Source organism: Coffea arabica, chromosome 2e (assembly GCF_036785885.1).
Source record: "Coffea arabica cultivar ET-39 chromosome 2e, Coffea Arabica ET-39 HiFi, whole genome shotgun sequence".
Lineage (NCBI taxonomy): Eukaryota > Viridiplantae > Streptophyta > Magnoliopsida > Gentianales > Rubiaceae > Coffea > Coffea arabica.
In genome coordinates, this window is record NC_092313.1 from 25,251,617 (window position 1) to 25,264,610 (window position 12,994).

The 12,994-nt window shown below is 36.3% G+C and overlaps 1 protein-coding gene across 1 annotated transcript; it reads left to right on the forward strand.

Moving 5' to 3' along the window:
- The first annotated feature begins 726 nt into the window (after positions 1-726).
- LOC113729744 (cytochrome P450 87A3-like) lies at positions 727-9,522 on the forward strand. Its single transcript, XM_027253987.2, has 9 exons — positions 727-998; positions 1,558-1,882; positions 7,460-7,609; positions 7,780-8,028; positions 8,224-8,313; positions 8,410-8,488; positions 8,729-8,835; positions 8,959-9,086; positions 9,257-9,522. Exons 1-9 carry the CDS (start codon positions 802-804, stop codon positions 9,348-9,350), a joined length of 1,419 nt encoding a protein of 472 aa, XP_027109788.2. The 5' UTR covers positions 727-801; the 3' UTR covers positions 9,351-9,522.
- The last annotated feature ends 3,472 nt before the right edge of the window (positions 9,523-12,994 follow it).

The window sequence follows — 12,994 nt, forward strand, 5'->3', positions numbered from 1 at the left end:
GATTTACACCAAATATTAATAAATCAACATACACTAAACTGCACGTGATTTACATCAAATTGGATCTGATTCACACTGAAAATCACCAAATATTGATAAATTAACATACACTAAACTGCACTTGATTTACATTAAATTGGATTTGATTCACACTGAAATCCTATTTATTTACACCAAAGGTCAACTTGTACAAAATTATACGAAACACAAATTGTGAGGCCCCGGCTCCCTCTCTATCCACCTTGACCAAGCACTATTGGTCTTCACATTAACCTTTCACTGTAGCCAATTTTTCCTTTGCCTCTTTATCAATTTCAGAAATGGGGTTTCACAAGTTCCATTTCGTACAAGTTGATGTAGTATTAACAATTTATTTTCAATCTATACCAAATTGCAACTTATACTAAATGACAATAATCAACTTATACCAAAGTGTATCTGATTTACACCAAATAATAAGGTAACATATACTAAACTGCACTTGATTTACATCAAATTGGATTTGATTTGCACCAAATCCTACTAATTTATACTAGCGGTCTACTTATATGAAATTGTATGAAACACAAATTGTGAGGCCTCGGATCCATCAATTTCCTGTGAAATTCGGATCACCAGGTAATATGTCTATGGCCAATAGTCTTACAGCGCGTCGTTATCAAAGCTTGCGCTCTCCATCTATTTAAGCAGCTCCAACTTCCAAATTTCCTTATACAACGACTCTTTATCTAAAACAGTAACAATTTTAGCTACTCTCTTTTCCTTTCTTTCCTTGCGTTTCGGGTGCAACAACCAAGGACCATGTTGTTTGCTTGTGCTATCATTGCTCTTATTGTTATGCTATTCAGCCACTGGGTGTATAGGTGGAGAAACCCCAAGTGTAACGGGGTATTACCACCAGGTTCGATGGGACTACCAATTATAGGAGAAACAATTGAGTACTTGACCCCTTATGCAACAGATGATCTCCCACCATTCCTACAAAAAAGAATCTCAAGGTATACGTAACCCTTTTTTTTTTTACCTCCTATCCCTCTGTACACCATTCTCATTCCAATCTATCAGATACAGTATTCAAATCTTGAATTAGATAATGAAAAAAATTCTAATAGCCCTCTTCTAACTGTTGGACCAACCTCAATACTCCTGGTTATCTAACCACTTCTTGACTAGCTATCACATATATATTTTAACAATATTACAGCAGTAGTAGTAATAGATTAAGAGACGGGTTTATTTGAATAGAGTATTATTTAGAATAATTACTGTAGTATTTTTTGTGATGTGATGTATGTGAGATAAAAAGGTGGTTGGAAATATAAAAAGATGAGCTGAAAAATGTGTTTATGATGCAAGCGAAATATTATTTGGAATAAGTTTACTATCCAAACAAACCCTGAAATTTGCCTTTGTAACATATCATCATGTCATTTGTAACAAAACATTATCAGGAGTAAGATATACTATATTACCCTTTTTGTCAACTCCTCTAATATTCTTTTGCATTTTATTTGTGCTTTTGTCTTGTCTTTTCTTTGTTTCTTTGTGAATTTTCAGGTACGGGCCAATTTTTCGCACGAATATACTTGGGCAGTCGGTCGTTATATCAACTGATGCTGAAGTCAACTACCGTGTCTTCCAGCAAGAAAATAATGGTTTCGAGCTCTGCTATAGTGAGAGTTTCACCCGGATAACTGGGAAACAAGGTTTAGCTGGCTATCATGGAGACTTCCACAAGTACCTCAGGAGCTTAATGTTGAAGCTTGTTAGCCCTGAAGCCTTAAGAGAGAAGATGATAAACGACATGGTTGACAACACTCGAGAGCATCTAAGTTCTTGGAGTAAACTTGGAAAAGTAGATGCTAAAGATGGAACTGATGAGGTAAATTAATTAGCATCCTACTATTTGATTATATTAATCAGGATGAAATTTGTTGAATTCAAAGCCTTGAATTCAATGCATCAATTGTTGACTTTTACAAGCCAACAATTGTTGAAATTGGTGGCTTAATTCTTAATCCCACATCGATTGTTTTAGGAATTGTAGGATTGCTTGAGAGTTATAAATAGCTCTCAAGTCCTTCCAATTGAATTGTACCAAGAACAACAAAGAATTACCCATAAGGATTTTGTAATTCTTTGTATTCTTTCTTCTCTCCTAAATTATAAAAGCAGGCTGCTTGAGTGGTGCTCGGAGAGTAGGCAAAATTGGCCGAACTCCGTTATCAATTTTTCGGGTGCGTTCTTTCATTATCTCTTTTATTTGTTCCGCATTTATTTATTAGTTTCTTTTCTATTGTAGTATAGTATTCAATATATTTGTCGGGTATATTTGTAGTGTTTTATACGGTTTATTTGGGTGTATTTTTCTTATTCGTGTGTACGTATTATTTATGTATACACGGGTATAGTTGTGATAATACACCGTACACGTAAGTTCTGTCTAGGAGACTGGGTTTTAAGTGGGACCGCTTGTGACCCCTCCAGCCTTTCCTGAGAATTTACTTGGAATGGTAATTCTGTCTAAGGAGATTGTTTCGACGATCTTTCCTGAGAATTACTGAATCGGTTTAATCACTAGTTGTATTTTTGAGTGGGAAATTACCCGCTTTCCCCAACAAGTGGTATCAGAGCCGAAGGTTCGTCCTTTGGCTTGTTTGTAGTTTGTTATATTGAATACTATCATTTGAGTCTGTAATGGCATCTGACAATTCCACGTCAAGAATTGTATCTGGGGCATCGGCTTCCTCGTCCACATGGTCGAGAATTCCAATGTCAAGTTTAAAGGTGGCGGTGGAGACATTTGACGGTACTGGCCATTTCGGCATATGGCAAGGCGAAGTCATGGACTCCCTTTTCCAACAGGGTCTTGACATTGCCATTGAAGAAAAGAAACCAGATGACATAGAAGAGAAGGAGTGGAGTACCATAAATCGGTTGGCATGCGGAACTAGTCGATCGTGTTTGTCCAAAGAGCAAAAATATACTTTCAAGAACGAGACTTCTGCATGGAAATTGTGGAGGGCATTGGAGGAGAAATTTCTGAAGAAGAGTGGTCAGAATAAACTCCTAATGAAGAAAAGATTGTTCCGATTCGATTACCAACCAGGTACTACTATGAATGAATACATCACTATGTTTAATCAATTAGTGGCAGACCTGTTAAATTTAGATATAAATTTTGAAGATGAAGATTTGGCTTTGATGTTGTTGTCATCCCTTCCTGATGAATTTGAACATTTGGAAACTACGTTACTTCATGGGAAGGAAAATGTGTCTTTAGATGTTGTATGTTCTGCTTTGTATAGTCGTGAATTGAGAAAGCAGGATAAAATGAAAAAGAAAGTAGCTGCAGCAGATGAAGCGTTAGTGGCAAGAGGTCGTCAACAAAGCCAATCAAAGGGGAGAAGAGGAAGGTCCAAATCGAAAAGTAGAGTTGCCAAAGATGAGTGTGCTTTCTGTCGTGAGAAAGGGCACTGGAAGAAAGGCTGTCCAAAGTTAAAGAAGAAAGGGAAAGCTCCGCAAGACGTAAATGTTGCAGAATGTAAAAGTGATGCGGAATCAGATTTCTCTTTGGCTGTATCACCTTTAACATCCCATCCAGATGAGTGGATTTTGGATTCAGCTTGTACCTACCATATGACTCCCATGCGGGAGTGGTTCTTTGAATTTGAAGAACTTGATGGTGGAGTTGTGTACATGGGAAATGACAATCCATGTAAAACAGTTGGGATAGGCTCAATCAAGCTGCGTAATCATGATGGTTCCACTAGAATCTTGAAGGATGTTCGGTACGTGCCCAATTTGAAGAGGAATCTCATCTCCTTGGGACTCTTGGAGTCAAAAGGCCTGGAAGTGAAGATGCGAGATGGAATTTTTAAAGTAACTTCGGGAGCACTTGTGATGTTGAACGGTGTGAGGAAGAATAATCTGTATTACTACCAAGGTAGTACAGTTGTTGGGACGGTAGTAGCAGCAACATCTTCCAGTAGCAAGAAAGATACGGAGGCAACAAAGTTGTGGCACATGCGATTGGAACATGCTGGTGAAAAATCCTTGCAAAATCTTGTCAAACAAGGTTTATTGAAAGGTACGAAAGTTTGCAAATTAGAATTTTGTGAGCATTGTGTTCTGGGAAAACAAAGAAAAGTGAAATTTGGCACTGGTGTCCATAATACCAAGGGTATTTTGGATTATGTGCACTCAGATGTGTGGGGACCTGCCAAGACTCCATCCCTTGGTGGCAGGTATTATTTTGTCACTTTTATTGATGATTTTTCCAGAAGAGTTTGGGTGTTTACTATGAAGAGCAAGGATGAGGTGCTAGAGATTTTCCTTAAATGGAAAGCTCAGGTTGAAAACCAGACGGGAAGAAAGATCAAGATCCTCCGAACAGACAACGGTGGAGAATACAAGAGTGATCCCTTCCAGAAGATATGCCAAGAATGTGGCATAGTTCGGCACTTCACAGTTAGAAAAACACCGCAGCAGAATGGGGTGTCAGAACGTATGAACAAGACACTAGTGGAGAAAGTACGTTGCATGCTGTCTAATGCTGGGTTAGGCAGAAAGTTTTGGGCTGAGGCTGTGACATACGCTCAACATCTCATCAATCGCTTGCCATCATCTGCAATCGGTGGCAAGACTCCATTAGAGGTATGGTCTGGAAAACTTGCAACAGATTATGATTCTTTGCGTATTTTTGGTTCTACTGCATATTATCATGTAAATGAATCTGCCATGTTGAATAAGGTAACACAAGATGGAACCAGTGGTACTCCTCAACAGGTGGAGTGTACGCCGAAACAGGTGGAGTTTGAGCAAATAATGGTGAGCCCAACAAACAGCACCTTCAGTGACTCTCCCATGACAGAAGAAGAGTCAGATGAGGAAGAGATTTCAATCCAAGAACCTCAACAGCAGCAAGAGTCAATTGCCATCAATAGGGCAAGACGAGAAATTCATAAACCTGCTCGTTTTGTTGACATGGTGGCCTATGCACTTCCAGTTGTTGATGATGTTACATCCACATTTTCTGAAGCAGTTCGAAGTACAGAAAATGATAGATGGAAAGATGCTATGGAAGAAGAGATGCAATCTCTTCAGAAGAACAATACGTGGAAGTTGACACAACTACCGAAGGGCAAGAAGGCAATTGGATGCAAATGGATATTTGCAAAGAAAGAAGGATTTCCTGACAAGAATGATGTTCGTTACAAGGCAAGATTGGTGGCTAAGGGTTACGCTCAGAAGGAGGGAGTTGATTATAATGAGGTATTTTCTCCAGTTGTTAAACATTCCTCTATTAGAATTTTATTGGCCTTGGTAGCACAGTTGAATTTGGAGCTAGCTCAACTTGATGTGAAGACCGCGTTCCTTCACGGTGACTTGAAGGAGGAAATCTATATGGCTCAACCAGATGGATTCAAAGTTGCTGGTAAAGAGAATTGGGTTTGTAAGCTGAGCAAATCGTTGTACGGATTGAAACAATCACCGAGACAATGGTACAAACGATTTGACCAGTTCATGATGGGTCAGAAGTACACAAGAAGCAAATACGATCACTGTGTGTATTTGCGCAAGTTACGAGATGATTCCTACATCTACTTACTCTTGTACGTTGATGATATGCTGATAGCATCAAAGAGCCAAGTTGAAATTGACAAATTGAAGGCTCAGTTGAGTAAAGAGTTTGAGATGAAAGATTTGGGAGAAGCCAAGAAGATTCTCGGCATGGAGATAAGCAGGAATAGAACGAGAGGCAAACTTTGTCTGACACAGAAGCAGTATTTGAAGAAGGTACTACAACGTTTTGGCATGAATGAAGATTCAAAACCTGTAAGTACTCCGCTTGCTCCTCATTTGAAACTTAGTAGCCTATTATCTCCAAAGACGGAGGAAGAGCGAGCATACATGGCGAAAGTCCCGTATGCTAATGCAGTTGGTAGCTTGATGTACGCAATGGTGTGTACGAGACCCGACATTTCACAGGCAGTTAGTGTGGTAAGCAGGTTTATGCATGATCCAGGCAAGGGTCATTGGCAAGCTGTGAAATGGATTCTACGGTATATCCAAAATACCGTAAATGTTGGATTAATATTTGAGCAGGATAAATCACTTGGTCAATGTGTAGTTGGATATTGTGATTCTGACTATGCAGGTGATTTGGATAAGCGACGTTCTACAACTGGCTACTTGTTCACATTTGCCAAGGCGCCAGTTAGTTGGAAGTCTACTTTGCAGTCAACGGTGGCTTTGTCAACAACGGAGGCAGAGTACATGGCGATTACAGAAGCTGTGAAGGAGTCAATTTGGCTTCAAGGATTGCTTGAAGACTTGGGAGTTGGTCAAAAACACATTGACGTGTTTTGTGACAGTCAGAGTGCTATTCACTTAGCAAAGAACCAAGTCTTTCACGCAAGAACGAAGCACATTGATGTTCGCTATCACTTTGTGCGGGAAATTCTCGAAGAAGAGGAGATTTTTCTCCAGAAGATTCGGACTACGGAGAATCCTGCAGATATGCTGACCAAGGTGGTTACAAGGTCCAAGTTTGAACATTGTTTAAACTTGGTCAATATCCTGCATATTTGAGTTGGCGCCTGAGCGCGCAAATTTGGAAGCGCCACAAGGACCGTTTGATTTTTTGTTTGAGGGAGAAGGTTTGTATTTTTTGGGTGGAACTAAAAATTATGCCAAGGTGGAGATTTGTTGAATTCAAAGCCTTGAATTCAATGCATCAATTGTTGACTTTTACAAGCCAACAATTGTTGAAATTGGTGGCTTAATTCTTAATCCCACATCGATTGTTTTAGGAATTGTAGGATTGCTTGAGAGTTATAAATAGCTCTCAAGTCCTTCCAATTGAATTGTACCAAGAACAACAAAGAATTACCCATAAGGATTTTGTAATTCTTTGTATTCTTTCTTCTCTCCTAAATTATAAAAGCAGGCTGCTTGAGTGGTGCTCGGAGAGTAGGCAAAATTGGCCGAACTCCGTTATCAATTTTTCGGGTGCGTTCTTTCCTTATCTCTTTTATTTGTTCCGCATTTATTTATTAGTTTCTTTTCTATTGTAGTATAGTATTCAATATATTTGTCGGGTATATTTGTAGTGTTTTATACGGTTTATTTGGGTGTATTTTTCTTATTCGTGTGTACGTATTATTTATGTATACACGGATATAGTTGTGATAATACACCGTACACGTAAGTTCTGTCTAGGAGACTGGGTTTTAAGTGGGACCGCTTGTGACCCCTCCAGCCTTTCCTGGGAATTTACTTGGAATGGTAATTCTGTCTAAGGAGATTGTTTCGACGATCTTTCCTGGGAATTACTGAATCGGTTTAATCACTAGTTGTATTTTTGAGTGGGAAATTACCCGCTTTCCCCAACATTTGGACTATACGTACAGAGCATTGCATGAAAAGTAGTAATTAACAATCTCATTTTCTACAGTTGTTATTTAAACTTGCTGCCGAGAAGATGCTTGGCTATGAAGAAAGCAAGGCTCGGAAAAAATTGAGAGAATGTTATTCGACACTCATGGATGGCTTGATCTCAATTCCTCTCAACTTCCCTGGAACAGCATTCTATGCTTGCTTACAAGTAATCAATTGTAGTGGTTGTTCGTCATTTGGAATTCTTTTTATATTGAAAGATCGAAGTCCATTATTCCTAAAAAAAAAAAAGATTTTCATTATAAATATATGTAAAATATAAATGCTTTCATATATGCTGTATCAGATTGAGCGAACTATATGATTTTCATTTTCCAGGGACGTAAGAAAGCAATGAAGGTCATCAAGGACATCTTTGAGATGAGGCGCTCAGGCAATCACACTAAGAGAGTCCTTGTGGATCATTTACTTGAGGAAATAGAGAAAGAAGACACCTTTTTGAATGAAGAAATTGCGATGGACTTACTATTCTTGTTTCTGTTTGCTGCCCATGAAACAACTGCAACAGTTATGACTTTGACCCTGAGGTTTCTAAATGACCATCCAAATGTTATGGCTGAACTAAAGGTCCATGACTTTCCAAAACAATTACTCCCGTTGTTATCCGTATCTACCCTCTAATTCTCCAATTCTTGTCCAAGTTCAATACTTAAAGGATTAATATTCTCTATACATTGACAGTGTACATTATCATCATTGGATGTTTATGTTAACAGAGTGTATAAGATTACTTCACACTTAAATAGCTAATCATTTTTGCAGAGAGAGCATGAAAAAATTCTTAAAATGCGAGAAACTAAAAATTCTCGTGTTTCATGGAAAGAGTACAAGTCTATGACTTTCACGCACATGGTACGTTTCAATTAACCAGACATTTCATTGTATCTAGCATTTGAATCATATAGTGAGCTACACCATTTACATATTAAGTTTTGTTGTCTGCTGTAGGTTATAAATGAAGTAGTTAGGGTTATAAATGTTGCCCCTGGGATTTTTCGCAAAGTTCTCAAGGATGTTGAAATAAAAGGTATACTTCAATCTGTCATTTGGCATCTTCTTGAAAATCATTTATCACACTTTCTTTATTTTGAACCCATGATGCCTTTCTCCTACAGAAAAAAAGAAAATAAAAACTCTCTTTAGTAACTTGGGTTGGGCATCTTTTTCATGGGAGTAAAACTATAGAAATAAACAATTTGTTTCCTTTGTTCTTCCTTTCCTCCATTATAACTTATAGTTTTGACTAATAAGTACGAATGATTTGTAGGGTATACAATTCCTGCTGGTTGGAAGATAATGGTTTGTCCAGCATTAATTCATTTGGATCCTAATCGATACGACAACCCCTATGAATTTAACCCATGGCGATGGGAGGTAATTTAATTATTGACAGATTCAAGTAATTTACACACAAGAAATATAAAATTGCAGAACAAAAGTTATACAAAATCAAGCAAAAATAATTTAGGTTTTCCCTGCTGTTATTTCAATCAAAAGGGCCAAGAATTGCATACGGGATCAAAAAATTTCATGGCATTTGGTGGAGGTGTGAGGCTTTGTGTTGGTGCTGACTTTGCAAAGTTGCAGATGTCAATTTTTCTGCATTACATGGCCACAAAATATACGTAAGGGTTTCTAAATCACAATTCCCGCCATCTTTGCTTAAATATATATAGAAGCTAATTCTAATATATTATAAATTGATGTCAACTTAACTTCTTCGGTTTTTTAATATGTACGATTGCAAGAAGAAAATGATAACTGATCAAAAAGCTTGTATAATTTGAATTTTCAGCTGGAGAGTTATCGATGAAGGAGACAAAATCCGGATACCTATTGGTGTTCGTTTCCGCAAGGGATTGCGTATTGAGATTTCGGAGAACGAATAGATTGTCAGCAGGGCAGTTCTCCAGTGAATTTACCTTTCAGAAGCGTATTTGTGATGTAATAATATACTGTGTTTTGCAAAATTAATTAGTTTGCTTACTACTTTGGGCTGTATTACATTGTAATGTTGTAAGTGCCTAATAAACAACATTCTAGCTGGTTTCTTTCTTGAAACTATAGAGAGTGTTGTCCTTTCTCTTTTTTAGTTGCTTTCCACTTATGTAATTGTTGAAGATTTTATAATAGTTGCAGTTTGAGCTTGGACTAATTGTTTTTCTTCACTAAATCAATACAATGATTTTATTTATGAGGACAAATCAAGCCAAGAACAAAAAAATATGTAGTAAGTATTACTCTTTCCATCTTGTAAAGTTTGTCGCACTCCATGAATTGCAATTTGTATTAACAGAGAATAGAATTTGAAACTTGATGTGCCATTTCTCGTTTCATGAAAAGCTAAGTGCTGTACTAGCACGTAAAGAATTGTGGGGCATGATACTTGTTCAATCCCGTGTTTTATTCAAATCCTAGATATTGAAAGTTTTACCAATAGTTTTCAAAATTTTACCAAATCTTAGATTATTGTGGTTTTAGTTTCTGGGTAACTGTTACATACTACAAAAGTTGTTTTAGTTTCCTTGATAATAATCTGTAGGCCCATAAAATGGCACATGCATTGAACATTTACGGAGTGTCTAATGAGCAATGACTAAATGGAGAAATTAAATACAAATATGTTAGCCAATTTACAGAGGTGACAAATAATTTGGAACAGTCCAACAAAGAAAGTACGACGATATCAATGGCATGAAGGGAATTTCTCTATGGCCTGACCCTCTTTATCCTGAAATCCATGTTTTCAAACTTAGACCAGACCGATTGGTCAAACTGCAAATCGGCCAAGTGTTTGGTCCAAATCTTCCTCAAAAGCCAGTTGTCAAAAGCTCAATCAAACCCAGTAAAAACTCAAGTTTGACCAAAAACCGGCTAGAACCGGTTTTTCCATTTTGCTATCTTGATGGTTTTTTTTCCTTTGACTCTTTGACCATGTAGAGAGTTTCATATCTTTGCAACTTTCCAACAACTAAAAAATCGAAATAAAATGGTGAATGTCAACTAATTCACTTGGAGATTGTAGCATGATTTATGCCATAGACACGTATAATTTTCTTCTCAACTCTACTGTCATTTATGCCTCTTCTTTGCTTGAATTTGAGATTAATTCATGGCTTAGGTGAATTGTTCTTTTTATTGAATCTGAAATGTTTCATTAAGAACCCAACTCAAGAGAAAAATTCCATTCTCTAAATTCTTTAAGTTCTCGAAAGATTTCATATTAAATAAGAAAAATAGAAAAAAGAAAAGAGAAGAGAGAGGAGGGGAAAAAAAAGAATGAAGAAAAGAGAAAGCTTTCATGTTTATTTATTGTGTGTGATGAAAGAAAAAAAAAATAGAGTTCTGATATAGAGAAAGAAGAAGAAAAATGAGAGAGAGAAAGAGAGAGAGAGAGAGAGAGTAGAAGGAGGAGGAATTGGCAGAGAAAGTATAAGGAAGATGGATTAGATTTGATATTTGTTAGCATTGATGAATACCCTAAAAGTTTATGTTAATTGCATTTTGGCCCTTCATTATTTTAACAAAGTGTAGGATAATCTAATCTATTTTCAAGTTACATTTTTATCTATAATTTTTAAATTTTTTTAAATTGAATCTTTTTGAACTAAATCTAAACTTATCAAATATGTAAATGAAGTTGTAAACCACAAATTTATGGATAAATTTTATACATTATTATTTTTATATATTATTAATATATATAAGACATGTTTATGACGTCATTCGATTCGACCTCTTATTGATTCCGATTTACTGACCTTTGAATTCGGCTGAGTCGATTCTTGATCCAAATCTGAAAACATAGCTGTAATTGGATATAGTAGGAATGGAATGGACTTTCCCACCATAAAACGTCAATCTAATGGCATTTAAGCACGACACGTAGTTGAATTCTGGAAGGCACGACACGACTAACACAGAGCATCACCTAAGACCACGCACATATTGCCCCCAAAACTCTGACATTATTTTTTCTTCTCTCTTTCCCCACAAACACCAAAGCAATATCGTGTAGGAGGTCTTCGGCAAGTTGATGCATTGCCGATGCAGGTGAAGTTGCGGATGCATCTAATTTTTTAAAAGAAAAACATCAATGACCTCAAAATCACCAAAATCTAACAATTTTTGGCTTGAATTAAGAACATGCTTCCAAGTCTCCATCAAAGAACTATCAAGCTCTATAGAAGTAATTGATATAAAAAAAATAAAAATAAAAAATAAAAAACCTCTTCGGCCACACCTCATAATTTGATGGACACGAAGTTGGGGATAGTTATAATTTACCACACAAGTTGAAACTTATACAATTTGGCCCCTAAATTTCTTATCTGATTTTCTTTCCTATATCAGGAATCAATTGTTATGAAGCATATCTGTGCATTGAACAATGCCAATCAGCCAAAACAGATAAAGAAGAAAATCTGAGACATTTTTTAGGGGCCAAATTGTACAGAGAATAACTTCCTTTCTTGGTTTTAAAAAACTTCTACAGCAAGTTACAGTAAAGTTTTAGACAAACACCCAAAAAACTCACCTTCCAAATGGGGTCTATGTTTGGCACTACTACTCTCATTCTTCAGTTTTTCTTTTTTATTGTACAGCTTTTTTTTTTACCTTTTCATATACTATTTTCCATTTCTTTTGCATGTGCTTACAAAACGTCAACCTGTTTCTTCAATTGAAGCTGGCTGCTCTGTTTGGTGTGTATCTTTTGCTCCAAGAAGTTGGTATCTTCTATTCTTAAGTTTGTCTAAGAAACCGAATTCTGTGTTGCCCTTTTTTTTTGTCACAAGGATTTTGATTTTGTTTTGTTGTCGATTATACTACAAGATCCATGTCTCACTTTAAAAAGTTTCAAGCATTGATCATATTAATTGCCATGTATTTGCTTTTTGCATGATTATTTAGTCTATTTCTATATTGCTGATAAGAAAAGAAAAAAAATAACAGCACCTAACAAAAAAGTGTATAAATAGTAGAATAGAGCTACATGATGTAATTGATAGTTTTCTTTCTGTTAGAAAAGCAAAAGCCTTGGTATGATAAGCATGAATGTTGGTTATCTAGAAACCTTTGGATAATAGTCTTCTGTTTTTGCCATGGATTATGTGATCAAAGAAAATTCTAATAGTATTCCTACTATGATTCCTCAATTTGATCTGGGTCAAATCATGAGGAAAAAAGATTGTACAAAAGATGCAATTCTTAGATAGAAAAAAAAAAATGATTAGACAGAGCAATAAGCCTCATAGCCTAGAAACTTTGCCTCCTGGTATTGCATCTCATTCGCCACTTGTAATATGATAAATGGTTCATTGCTTCAACTTTTGGTATGAATCAATATCAACTTTTTTAAGTAAAAAATGAAAAGTAACATCTGTAATTTACCTGTAGTATTTGTCAGATTATCTTGAAAACTTATACTGTGTAATGAAAAAAATCTTTTATGAACATTTTCTTAAGGAGAAAGTGTATGCTGACATGACATGCTTTACATAACTTTTAGCCAATACAATCACATTTTTTCATG

Excerpts from the sequence above, each read along its gene's own strand:
- LOC113729744 (XM_027253987.2), top strand. The coding sequence starts at position 802 with ATGTTGTTTGCTTGTGCTATCATTGCTCTTATTGTTATGCTATTCAGC. Across the intron at positions 999-1,557 it reads CTACAAAAAAGAATCTCAAG|GTACGGGCCAATTTTTCGCA; the intron begins GTATACGTAACC and ends GTGAATTTTCAG. Across the intron at positions 8,836-8,958 it reads TTAACCCATGGCGATGGGAG|GGCCAAGAATTGCATACGGG; the intron begins GTAATTTAATTA and ends TTCAATCAAAAG.